General features: G+C 40.8%; 1 protein-coding gene across 1 annotated transcript; it reads right to left on the bottom strand.

Annotated features, from left to right (window-relative positions):
• Positions 1 to 4,267: 4,267 nt before the first annotated feature.
• On the bottom strand, positions 4,268 to 13,086 carry gdnfa (glial cell derived neurotrophic factor a). Its single transcript, XM_088010950.1, has 2 exons — positions 12,694 to 13,086; positions 4,268 to 6,809 (listed from the first exon to the last, which is right to left on the bottom strand). Exons 1-2 carry the CDS (start codon positions 12,968 to 12,970, stop codon positions 6,250 to 6,252), a joined length of 837 nt encoding a protein of 278 aa, XP_087867076.1. The 5' UTR covers positions 12,971 to 13,086; the 3' UTR covers positions 4,268 to 6,249.
• Positions 13,087 to 13,494: the final 408 nt, after the last annotated feature.

Raw genomic sequence — 13,494 nt, 5'->3', positions numbered from 1 at the left:
GATAAAGAGGGGAGTCCTGGGAGGAAATCCGTTTGAGCGGATGACGGGCTCACCTTCCAGCGGCGCAGCAACACCAAACGTGCAGCCGGGGCTGCAAAGAAATGGCTTATGTAGATCAAGGAATGTTACTGGATTAGAATGGCTTAGTCAAAGTCCACGACTAAATCTAAAATTGATGTTCTTAGATGCTCTCTGACCGAGATTCAGTTGTTCTGACTAGAAGAATATAGGCAAAACTTTCAGTCTCTAGATGTACAAAGCTGGAAGAGTCAAACCCAAAAAGTCTGCAGCTGTAATTGTGAAGAGAGGTAGTTTCGAAATATACTGACTCAGAGGGTCTTTAATGCAAATTAAAGACCCTCAATCATTTCAGATTGAGGTGAAACCCATGAAAGTGAAAACATCCAGGAAAGCTCACAGGGTCTTGATACTTCTGTACAAAATAACACTGTATGTTGAAACGAGACTCAATTAAGAAACGTGAGCAACAGGATAGGAGTTATGATTTTCTTTCAAAGAGGATTGTATGCATGTTTCGTATATCATTCTCCTTTTTCGAAGCTGCTAAAGTCTTGCATGTCGATTCTTCATCTTACTGATGTTTCTAATTGGCGACTTACGAGCCCAGAAACCAAAAACCCATACCTCCTTGCCAGTGGAAATAACAAGAACCGTTCAAATGTCTTTGTCCCTGCAAACATCGTAAAATTAATCAGAGACATAGATTTGACCAGAATAAATATGAAAGTACTAAAGCATTCAAGTGCGTCATTTTCTGAAAAGAAGCCTGCAGAGTCGGATCACGGTTCCAGGCTTCTGTCACGTTTAGAAAGCAGCAGGAGTAAGTGAAGGGAGATGGCTGGCTACACTGAAATCATGTGATACAACAGCGGTGCCTGTGAAATTGAGAAGCTAAGTGTGGAGTGGAAACACTTGCCTGAAGGTAGAGATTTAAACACATCTATTAAAGGCTCAATTCACTCAAATTACAAAGAATGTTTCGGGGGGGTTGGCAGAAGTGTTATGCTAGTGTTATCTGCAGGCTTCCTGAAGGACTACAAAAAGTAGATCTGAGTGAATCTGAGTAGACCTTTAGTTGGCTGTTTAGAAATGTGTATAAGCCTTGTTGTTGCAGTCAAAACACTATTTTTTATTTTTTTGAAGTGTTCTGGAAAGTTTAAAAAATAAATCTGATCAGAATCCAGTCGAGGACATTTGCAGCTGCTAGAGAACGCCATCACTCATCCAGGGTACGACTTGCAGGCCTTGATGGGCCACACAGCATTGAAGAGAATACCTTGATAAACGTATGCTGAAAAAAAACAAAAAACATCTCAGTGTCCTATTGCAGGACAGGACCAGCGGTGCATGAAATGTCTCCATGTCTGCAGATGAAATCTCAGACTGATCTGATTTCAGCCTGGAAACCAAAACAGAACCTTTTGGCCCAAACGCCAAGAGTCATATGTGCTTATCACATGCCTGCTACCATCAACGCATGGCGGCGGCGGCATCATGTCGTGTGTCATTGCTTTTGAAGCTGTTTCGTAATTTGTTTTAAGCTTGTGCATGTGGTTGCATTTGTGTGACGAGGTTGTTGTGTGTTGCAGATGAGATCTGGGTCTCAATGTGGTTTTACCCGGTTAACTAGAGGAAAGAAGAAAACAAAAGGAAAAGGAGCGGCGATCTATGAGAGCCTCTTAGTGGATCACCTGCGCTCCAAATGTAATTCGGGAAGGACATTAAATTGGCCCTCCATCAACGCTGCTCACCCAGTCTGACTTAGTGGGAGGATAAGAGGAGATTGAGTGAACACCACAAACAGGTATGCAGAGAACTACCCAAGAACACTTGAGTCTTTAAAGGCTGTCAAAGGAGCTTAGTCATATATTCAGGAAAAACATAATAAATAAAGCTTTAATCCATTTTTAATACAACTGTAACACAAAATGTTTGTGAGTAATTATTACCTTCAAATTCCTCCCATCTCACTACTGGTTTGGTGATCTGGAAGCAACGGAAGGGAAAGGAGCAAGACGATGAATTTTAAACATCTAAGCTTATTCGAGCAGCCTGCCGAAATTAAATCGGAAAACCTTGAAATCGCCACAATTATGGGCCTCTGACACAATTGTGTCTTCACAAAAACAGCTCCTGCGTTTCATTAGTTGGGTGACCTCGCTGTTCCATGGCCGTCTTGCGTGTGTGTCAGCCCTTTCTGCCATCGGCTTTGTCACATCTTTCCGCCGCAGTGGAAAGATTCTCCTGTTCGCTGATTTACAACTCAGTGGCTCTTTACCACACGCTTTTGTTTATCGTACGACCCCGGGCTCTCGTTCAAGAATCCAGAGGAGAAAGTCAGTGCCCCGTTGTGAAGGCCACCTTTCAAACGGTCGCCTACATGTACGGCTAAATCAACATTTTCCTTTACTCAGTTTTATGTCATGTTTGTGTTGACAATGACAGCAGAAAAGACTGTTTAACTTCCATAAGTTTGCATGCACTAATTATGGGTGTAAATCTTTATTTTTGCAGGGTGGAATAGCTAAAATCGATTGCTTTAGCCATAATCCATTTAAAATACAGATATATCAGGATGATTACAGATGCTTAACGTCGGTGTGCATTATCCTTTCAACGGCGTCCAAGTTTAAAAATGTTGCTCTTGACTGGAGATGGAGTTTAAGGATTTAAAGGCATGGTCTTCCTTTGATATTTCATTGACTGCCACCATCTGGCTTGACAGTTGATGAAATGTGTTTTGGCTTCAAACCTTTGTCTCAGCTTTCTCCATGCAAACAATTTGTCAGAATAGCTGAGTTTTTATCTCATTTTGGCCATAAAACTTTACTTCAAAGGCCTTGGATGTGGACTGCAGCAAATTTAGTGGTTCCTAAGGCTGATGTCTGTTTTAGTGCACGCTGACCATTCATGTCTGAGGAAGACTGTTTGAGTTAGATGGCTGAAATCTCAATACATTTGGGTCTTCCAGCAGGATAGTTACACCAAGCCCCCATCAAAGCTGGTTTTAGGATGCAGAATGCTAGCTACTACTAACATTTCACCATCAAATAGTGTGCATAAAATTCAGATCTGATTCTGAAACCCCAACCAGATTAAATCCTGCCAGAATTTCTCAGAATCATGTTGAGATTTAATCCCGCAAAAAGAAACTTCTCCAGCCAAAAATATTAGAGACATTCGTTCACAAAGTGAGTGGACGTAGGATTACCACCATCGTTGGGTCATTGCAGTACCAGGAGGCCTTATTTTTTATTTAATAGAAACAAGTTTATTTCTGTAAAAAGTTATAAAATGAATATTGTACAAAAATAAAGTTTGCAGAGAGCTTTGGTTCTGTAACACAAAACAAGTGAGACAAGACAGGATTCTCCCCCTGCCCCCCAACACATATACATAGATGCTAACAGAGAGAAAACAAAAAAACTTCTGATGCTAACATTGCAGATTCCTTCGCATTTAACAAAGAAGACGTTTGCCAGCGGACAGTCAGGTGAACTGTACAGAAGATGAGAGGCAGGAAGTGTTATCTGAAGGACGATTCAACTGTGTGAGGTGATAAAAGTCAGGATTTTCTTTTGTTTTTATCATCATTTGTGTTTAGTGCTTGGCCTAAATTCAGCCTGATGCAGTGGATTTGTTCTGTGCAAGGGGGATTACACAGTAAAGCTGGCCTGCTTGCTGCTGGGTGGGCACAGATACCTTGGTCCCTAATCCGTGCTAACATCAAGACCTACACGAGGGCTCTCTTTGTTCCACTTATAATGACCGCCCTCCCCTTAAAGGGGGGAGCAGCTCCTTTCCTTCATATACGTCGTGGTTTTAGTTGGAGAAATTATTTCTTTACAAGTTGCTACGTGCAGAGAGCATGCAGAGCAGACCCATTGTCCTCACGCCAGATTTTTCCAAAACACACTCTTTTGTCCGAACGTCTAGTCTTCTGACACTTACAGCAACTGCTTGACAACAGCCGCTACAGTAGCTAGGTCTTCCTTAAATTGTCTTTGCCGGAGGGGATACGCAGTTAAGACTCACATCAAAGGATCACTTTCAAGTTCCCTTTGAGGGAATAAGAGCTGCCAGTTAGGGCGCGGACAGAAACGCGGGCACACTAACGGAGACTGAAGCTCACCGGGACATCAGCCACTGCTTAGGCCCAACGCACAGGCAGCCTGAGGTTTAGGATAACCTTTGCTGATCGGCAAATAGTCATGGATGTTTTAAAGCTCCTCGTGGAAACGGCTCCCCCGGTTTCCATAACGTCATCTCATTTGATCCAAAAGGTGTTGTGGTTTTTAGTTAATCCACATACAACGATGCACTAATACTACGAATGGAATTTAATTGATGGTTGTATTTATTATGGAATTTAAATGACAGGGGGAAAAAATAGACATGGGAAAAGGCACAATCCTTATATCGTAGGTTGCATTTTCCAATTTATTTATCTTATTGTCAGATATTATATTTATTATTATATTTAAGAGTGTCATAGTGTGTACGTCTCTTGATTTGCGCTCATGAACTGCAAATGTCCCCAGGGCCATAACTTGAACACCTCTCATCTAGATAGATCGGAACATCCTAATAGCACAATTCAACTTGATTAGATCTGTTGTTTTGTTATATAAACCTAGAAAAGAAAACGCTTCTCGTCCATTGGTGCCACTTAGCAGGTTGAATTGCAGAATGCTGTTTTAATTATGTGTTTCATGGGTTCCAGAAGGTTGCGAAAGTAACTGAAAAGTGCCTGGAAGCTGGGACTTAATGTGGGGAAATTCAAAGTTTTCAACAGCTTATAAAACTTAATGACAATCATTTAATTTGCACCTTTGATGATTTTCATCCAATTAAATCAGTCACACAAACATACCATAAAAACTCCTTCAGTAAACATGTTGCTACAGCATGCAAATTGTGACTCAGCGACGTTCCGGATCTGAATTCAATCTTGTAGGACTCGATTTCAATTGCAAAAGTTGTGAAATAACAAAGTCGTGAACTGACCGCAGCTCGCTGAGGTTTAGCCATCTACTCTCGCAGCCCACGAGTTAATATTGTTTCCTTTCGAGTTTTTTTTTTTTTTTTTGCTTCAGTCAACTCACTGATACTAAAAAATAGCAAACTTTGAGCCTTGTTCCTGCAGTAACAACACTCATACCAAAGAGTGTTGTTTATGATGTGTCTCTATAGAAACAGAGTATAAAGAATGGATGATTTTAATGTAGAAGTCGAGGTATGTGAGCAGAGAGATAATGTTTCCCATGTCAAAGAGCAGTCACATTAAGTGAAAAATGATGGAAACTACACCGCTGTCTCGAAATGCTAAAAATCAACCAATCGTTTCTACCATAACTCATCTACTGGTCCCCTCCTCTGTCTCTGTATGTTGCCTTTATGTTGAATAACCACCATTTGGATGGTTAAATATAGCTGGAATTTAAATGACAAAGCAAAAAACAAACAAACAAAAAAAAAACAAGCTTTTCCAAGATGTCTGGGAAAGCTTAGCAGTTTTGAGCAAATCCTGAAATATTTTGCATGGGAAAACTCTCTACTTTGGCACTGTCCAGAACAAATGAAACAATTTAATAAATAGAAGAAGAAAAAAAACAGCTTTTTCTTTCATAATATGGATTGAAATAAATAACAATAAGTTAATTCCATCTCAATAAATATACCTCTTACACAAACCTCTTATATATGATTGCTGTATGTTGATTGCTTTTCTTATGCAGATGCATTCCACCAGTCTTTTCTGCACCTTGGTGTGTTTTCCTTGGCTCTGAATGTCAACATCAAGACTATACAGGGGAGGTGATTTAGACTACAACTGAGAGAGGTCCCTCAACTCTCTGCACTCATCTGGAGGCAGCCAGCTAAGGAAAAACTGAATTCCTGGGAAATTAAATCCTCCTTGCAAGATCAGTTTTTCTTCACCTTCTCTTTTGACAGCATTCTGTAAGTGTAACAGTATTTAATCTGCTGTAAACTGGTACCTCTGCGCACAATCTCGAGGATTATATGTGAGTTTGTTTCTTTAGCGGCTGTTCCATTGTCTCTCACGAGCTCTCGCTGTAATCCACTTTGACCCGTCTTGATATCAGCTGACAAAAATAAGAGACTACACACCCTGCCCTCCAGAGCACACGTCTGACTGCAATCCCTCCGTGCGCAGCATCTGCTGAGATGATCCAAAGTCCGCTGCGGGATTTCGTCGTGACTTCCTCAGACGCAGGCACACTTCCGGGCCGAGTGCTTTTTCAGAGTGTGATACACCACGTCGTCGTCCAAAAAAGACAGATCGTCGTCGAAGGCGATCGGTCGACAGCAGGTGCGTGAGGGCGTGTCCTTGTCCAGCTTTTTGTTGTGTGTGAGGTTGTTCAGGATCTTGTCGTAGTTGGTCTCCGCCTCAATGCAGGGCCCACTACAGTACCTGAAGATCAGCTCCTCCTTGGTCTGGTACCCCAGCCCCAAATCCGTCACATTGAGATGGACCTCCTTTAGTAAGCAACCACGACTCTGTACAGATATCCTGTCCTTTTCTCTCTCCGCTCCGCCTCCCTTGCCTCCTCGGCCTCCTCCTCGGCCTCTACCCCTCTTCTTCCCCCCATGCCCTCTCCTCTCTTCTCTCGTGCCTCTTGTGTTTGCTGCTCCTCTCTGTCTCTGCTCCCGTCGTCCTGCGGCGTTCCCGCTAGTTTCCGATGACCTTCGGAGTCTGCCGATGGTAGCCTCGATAAAATCCATCACGTCCTCAAACTGGTCTGGATAGGGAGCTGCTATGTCATCTGTGAGGTACGGAAGAAGGAGATTAGTTTATAAATCGCAATTACACATCTTCTGTTTTTAAAGTGAATGCACTATATATCCAAAATCAATCAATCAATCAATCAAACTTTATTTGTATAGCACATTTCAGCAGCAAGGCATTTCAAAGTGCTTTACATAATTAAAATAAAAACAGCATGCGACATTGATTAAACAGTGAGAAAGAGAAAGACATTTTGAAAAAGATTTAAAAAATAAACACATTAGACAGTGTGAGAAAAATAAAAAGAAGTTAATAACTAGATGAAAAGTAAAGATAAAAACATTAAAAACATCGAAGACAACAAAACCCACAATGTAGCCATAAGCAACTCTAAACAGGTGGGTTTTAAGTTGAGATTTAAAGGCACCCAGTGTTTCAGCTGTTTTACAGTTTTCTGGAAGTTTGTTCCAAATCTGTGGTGCATAGAAACTGAATGCTGCTTCTCCTCGTTTGGTTCTGGTTCTGGGGATGCAGAGCAGACCAGAACCTGAGTTCTGAGTTGTCTAGACGGTTGGTACAGCAATGACAGATTTTTAATGTATTGTGGTGCTAAACCGTTCAGTGATTTATAAACTAACAACAGTATTTTAAAGTCTATTCTTTGAGCTACAGGGAGCCAGAGTAGGGACTTTAAAACTGGTGTTATGTGCTCCATCTTCCTTGATTTAGTGAGAACGCGAGCAGCAGCGTTCTGGAAAAGTATTGGGGCACCTGCTTTTACACACATGTGGACTTTAATGATATGCTATTCTTATTATGATGCAGCTATATTTTCTCAGAGCATTCTTTCAGAAACTCGTTTGTAGCCAAGTAGGCCGCGGCTCATTTTGCTCCTTCTGAACTGAGCACTTTAGCGTTTTAGCTTTAGTTTTTGTCTATTCGTCCATCTGATCTGGTCACAGAAGTGACAGTTTCAGAAGGGAAACTTGCACATCCATTTCCTCAGCGACGTTCGGACTCATTGTGTGTAAACCAAAATAATCCCCGTTTGGTTCTGGTTCATCCTAATCGCATACTCCAACCACCTTAACTGATTCCTTTCAATGTGGCTCTACTTCAAGTCCCCCCATTAACAGAGCATCACACCCCATCCAGTCACCACAGGAACCACTGGTCAGCCACTTGTATCCAGAATGTCATTGTTTCAGTCAAGATTCATACCTCATGATCACAGGAGATCGATGGAACGTAAACTTTTGACTTAGTTCTTTCCTCACCACGAAAAATTAGAGCAAGGGCCAAATTACTGCAGACAAGGCCTCCAACCAAGACATCAACATAATAATAATAATAATAATAATAATAATAATAACAATAATAAACAATACAATCAACTCATCTACTTGATGTAGACTCTGACCTTAATCCTAGGGTTGCCAAGTCTTTCAGTTCATTTTTATTTGCAACTTTTTCAGGTACTAGATGGACTTACCAATGATGCAACAATTCATACCTGATTTGCGTCAGTTTAATGTAAAAGATACAGAAAATAATCTACAACTATGTTAAAGTCTTATGTAAAAGTTACACATTTTTATATCATTTTATTACTTTATATTTTTATTTTATATTAGTGATCTCAAAATTTGTTAAATAAATAAATAGCAGAATGGAATAGAATAGAAATGTCCTTTTTTGTCCCACAATGGGGAAATTCAGGTGCAACAGGAGCATCAAGGGATGTAGGTTCACACAAAGATAATAAATGAAGAAATAAATAAAAACTATATAAAAAAAATTAAAGACAATAGTAACAACAAGATCACAACATAAAAATATGGTGCAGTTTTTAGAAACAACGTACTCAAATTACCTTGAAAAATGAACGGATTTATAATAGTTACAGTTTCTTTACCGATATCAGTAGGAAGCAGGGCGGGGGCTAAAATATCAATTTATAGGTAAGAAATGTGGGTCTGAACTGGGTAACGGGTGAAGCGATTTGTTCAAAGATCTTCACAAGGATGAACAAGCATGCCTGGTGATGGCAGCTCCTATTAAAATTTCTATGATTATGAAATAACAGCTTAACTGTTATTCCACTGAAACAGTGAAACCACACTGAAACAGTGCTTTTTTTTTTCTTTTTTATCAGGGTTCCTGTTCTCATTCACCACCCCCTTACAGTGTGTTATACAAATACTGCGCTTTGCACTTCCATTCACACTACAATGAGCACATCAGGAGCAATAGTAGTTTCAGTCTCTTGCCTAAGGGGACTTTCAGCATATTTTAGTAAGGGAACAGAGTCATGCCACATCAACACTGAGCCGTGATCATCCTAGAGCCAGATTTCAATTTATCGCTTGTCATTTTGCGAATAAAATTACAAATTATTTTCACGTCAAAAGACATTGTAAATGCACACTCTTTACCACTTTCAGTGTTGAGTTTTCTACTTAGTAACGTTCAGTTCTTCCTTTACGGCTTCATTCTGTTTTCTGATTAATATTTTGGTCATTCCCAACTCGCTCTTTGAGGAAGCTCGAGCTTTAAATCGCTAATTAAAATGTCAGCGCTACAAAAGTTTTTGTTGGCTTCAGTTGTTTATTCTGTTCCTGCTGTTTAATTATTCTTGGTGTTTATGAAGCTACAAAAAGCAATGAGTCATTGCACCAAAGTTCAGCACTTTAACCACCAATTGGCAAAACCTGCATTTTGACTTCCCACCTATGTAAACATCTTGCTGACAACACGCCCATCCCTCAAGGAAACAGGAGTGCTCGATAAAAACGTGCAGGAAAGCCATGGATTTTGCTTAAAATGATCAGGATTTACTCAAAGAATGCCTGAAAGAGTCCAGGATGTTTAATCAGCTTCCAAACCTCACATATGAGGTCTCCTGGCATCTGCGGAAGGCAAGTGCAACCCCATGATCAAAAGGCCCCAGAGGATCTATAACTAAAGTTCAGGTACCAAATGTTCCAGCACACCATCTGATGTTTGTTGACTATGTCAACCGAATAGGCTCACTATTTGTTGTAGACGTGTTCTAAGAGGTTTTCAGATTTTTGTGAAATACAATGTGAAATCCACAGGGCGTTTCGAAACATTACAGCCACAAGCTTTCATTGAGATTTTATGTGATAGACCAACACAAAGTAGTGCGTAATTGAGACATGGCTCTCTCTGTTTTGTTTTTTTGTTTAATTTGTTTTTTTGTTGTTTTTTTTGTTTTAACTAATGACAAGTGTCTTGCGTGTCTTTGCTGAAATTATAGATTCAAGCTGTTTGGAAATTTTTTTGTTTTTCTCACTTTTTTGGGTGGGAAATATCTCAAGCTCAGCCAGAATTAATGGAGAACATCAGCGATTGTCAGTTTTAAGCTTTTGCCATAGATTTTCCTCTGGATTTCGTAACTCGTCGTTGCAAAACATTAACATGCGTTGATGTAAGCCATTACATGCTCATGCTGTTTGTTTAGTGTTGTTACCCTGCTGGAAAGTATCCAGATTTCTCATCAACAGCATTGTGAGGCCACAAGTAAGGTTTTAAATTCAAAATATGTCAATGATGTTGCATTTTAGCCATTTGTAATTCAAAATCCCATTAACACTGGTGATACTTATCTAAAAAAAGTTAATTCTGTTTCTTTTTCATTTCATCTTGGGAGGTTTTAAAAAAAAATCAGTGTACCAACTTTGTTTGCTGGCACTTCCTTCCTAGAGCTAAAAACGCATCCAGGTCTTCTCGTAACTCCCCGCAGAGTTTGACCTTTCAGGCAGAATTTGTGAGCTTTCTGACAGGAACTGCCAGGTTCAATGCAGTCGAGCACAAACAAGTCACAAATGCGTTTTAATGTCTGATGGGTGTCATTATAATACGCGCAGACTTGAGAGGCCGTAAGAAAGGGAAGTCATATGCTTTGAGTTATTCGGATGAAACAATTGAAAATATGCTGCTGTACAACGCTGCAGCATCTGCTCCGAGCAAAAAAAAAAAAAAAAAAATCAAAGACTGAGTGAAAAATTTGGACCCCCCTGGATCCCATGTTGATCTCGTTAAAAAGTTACGTGAACTGGCACAGGTATGGGAGCAGTGAACTTGGTTGTAAATTAGTCAGATGCTAATTATGCTACCTGAGCATGTCTGCGTAACGGGGGCAACGCCTCTGCGCTCAGATGTGTGTTAACCTGTTGTACGTGCATCAAGGAGTCACAGCCGGCGGGGTGAGATATCTGGCAGGTGGTGTTGTGGTTAGCGTAGCGTCTACTCTGCAGTGTCCTCTATCTCTTCTTCTTTACCTTGGCTATCTGATCTGCCCGAGCGCCACAGCTGATTGGGCTGCCCTTCGTGTATCAGGTGAACTATGGGGCCAATCTGTTTAGACACACCTATCCTTTGATTTAGACGCCTTGTATTGTGTGTCAGCTGAAAGACGTGGTGGCTACAGAGTGCACCTGCTGACAGATTATACTGCGACACCTAATGAGCTGAATCAAACTCTGCTGTTACGTTGCTCGATCAATCGTGGAGACTCATGCTGGTGTCTAAAATAAACACAAACGAGGCAGAAATGTAAAATAAGGCTTTTGTCATTTAAACATTATTTTGAAACTCCAGTGCACGTTTCTAGAAATATCAGTCCTATTCTCTCAAATAAAAAAAAGGTTCACCATGAATTAATGTCAGATAAAGAGGTCAGACTTTATGGATCCTGCAGGGTGGATGGATAGATGGAATAGTAGGGAATAAAGTCTGTATATGTAACCAAAAATGCATTTTCTAATATATATTTTTTTTCATATTACTCCAGACGTGGAAAACAAATTAAAAAAAAAAAAACTTTTCCAGACTGCGTAGGAACCCCGTTTTGGCATGAATCTCCTTAAAAGCGGAAGCCTGCGCATTCCAGTCCCAAAATTTAACAGCAAACCATGTTTTTATTTGACATTAAGCATAAACCGAGCGACCTATCCCCTCTCCCCGCATGGCCGCTCTGTTTACACTGTTCCTGAAGACTTCATCGTCTAGGGATACACTGCAGATCAGTGATGTCACCGCGCTCCAAACACAATATGAAGTGGCAAAGACAAACACATGCCCCAAATGTTCCATGCCTTATCTAGTTGTTAGCTGTGATTACTCCAAAGTGAGGATGATACAGTGTCACACAGATCCAAACAGAATAAATTCCTGCCCACCGTCTCTGTCGGAACGAATATAAACACAGGGCGCTTATTCAGTGCTTCAGACGAGCCTTTGCACCTTGAAAAAACCTCCTGTGACCTGGTTCACAGCGCCTCCTCTGAAACCTGCCATGATTTCTGAGTTTTGGCAGATGGGTAAATGTCACGGGTGTCTGAGGCACAGAGAGGCATTGGGGTGAATGTAAACACGCGGAGACAGGGGGATGTGAAAAGTGAAGTCTGCTGAGGATTGGAGCTGTTCAAAGTCTTTTGCGTGCTGCCGGTTTGTTTAGACAACACGATGATGTAACACAAAAGCAGCAATAAAACACAAATTAAGACCTCCATCTGATAACCTTTGAGTTGGATTGTTCATGCAGCGGTAATCGCTTCACGGGGTGTTTTTCAAGAGCAACAGGTTAAGATGCACCACATTATTTAGTATTTAAAAAGTAACTTAGCAATATTTATGTGCATTTAGACAGTCGATGTTATTTATCTTACTTATTGCACATGTCCCTTCCAGACTGCTTAAGCAAACAGGATGGTGTGTCTGCTTTCTTTATAATGTCAGGAGATGTTTGTTCCACAAAAGAGGAAAAATAAGTTATTCCCCCTTGTGCTTAATTGACTTCTCCAAGGCTGGGAAGTGAACGTGCGTGACGGATCCTGCTCAAAGAGAACTGTTGTTACTACGCATCTCACACTGATATATCTGATCAGATGTCTTACACTGATCTTCCATGGAGATCTCCTGAAGCTTGTGCTCTTCACGCTGGAACAGTGGCTCTTCCTCTTCCACAGACAGAGACCCAGAATCACGGTAGCTGCTGGGGAAGCGAGTCCTCTTGGCTTGCTGAGTGTTTTGGTAGAGAGGCCGTGTAGCGACAGAGGTCAGGAGCAAGAAACACGTGGCCAGAACATCCCATAACTTCATCTTAGACTCAGTTCCTATGATGAAAGCTGCAAAATAAACTTGGGTCAGTCTCGCTGTTTTAAAGATGCTCATGAATAAAGTTGACAGATTTCAGAACTTTGGCACGCGCTATCGTATTTATACTTTGAGGCCAAGCAAATTAGAAAAGACGTCTACTTTCTCCCAGAAAGCCAACCGACGCTTTCCGAATCAAGCACATGAAACGATACAGTGACTAGACGTACCACACCTCATACTATACTGATAACCGTGCCAACATGTCAACAAGGTTTTACTCCGATTTGTTTTGTGAACGCTCTGAACATAAAAGTCTATCGATGAAGTTGTACAACAGCAGATGGAGACCTATCTACACTACAAAAAAGAATTTTGGAAGGTATTAAATTTTAGTCATTTGTCACTGAATTCTAATCAAGGATACTCATTTTTAAATGTGAAGTTAGATGTTTAGATTCCAATGGCAGCTGCTTTTCTTGGGTAGGGGGGGAAGAAGAATTACTATTGCAACAACACATTATGAGTAGAGTAAAGCAAACCTGTTTCACAACAGTCTAAACCCAGCTCACATTCCCTACTGGTGGGGCAGGGAGAGGAGT

Source organism: Poecilia mexicana, unplaced genomic scaffold, assembly GCF_051168715.1.
Source record: "Poecilia mexicana isolate PSO_F unplaced genomic scaffold, ASM5116871v1 scaffold_12, whole genome shotgun sequence".
NCBI classification, from domain to species: domain Eukaryota; kingdom Metazoa; phylum Chordata; class Actinopteri; order Cyprinodontiformes; family Poeciliidae; genus Poecilia; species Poecilia mexicana.
Note: the sequence above shows the minus strand (reverse complement) of the source record. Positions and strands in the feature narration are given on the sequence as shown.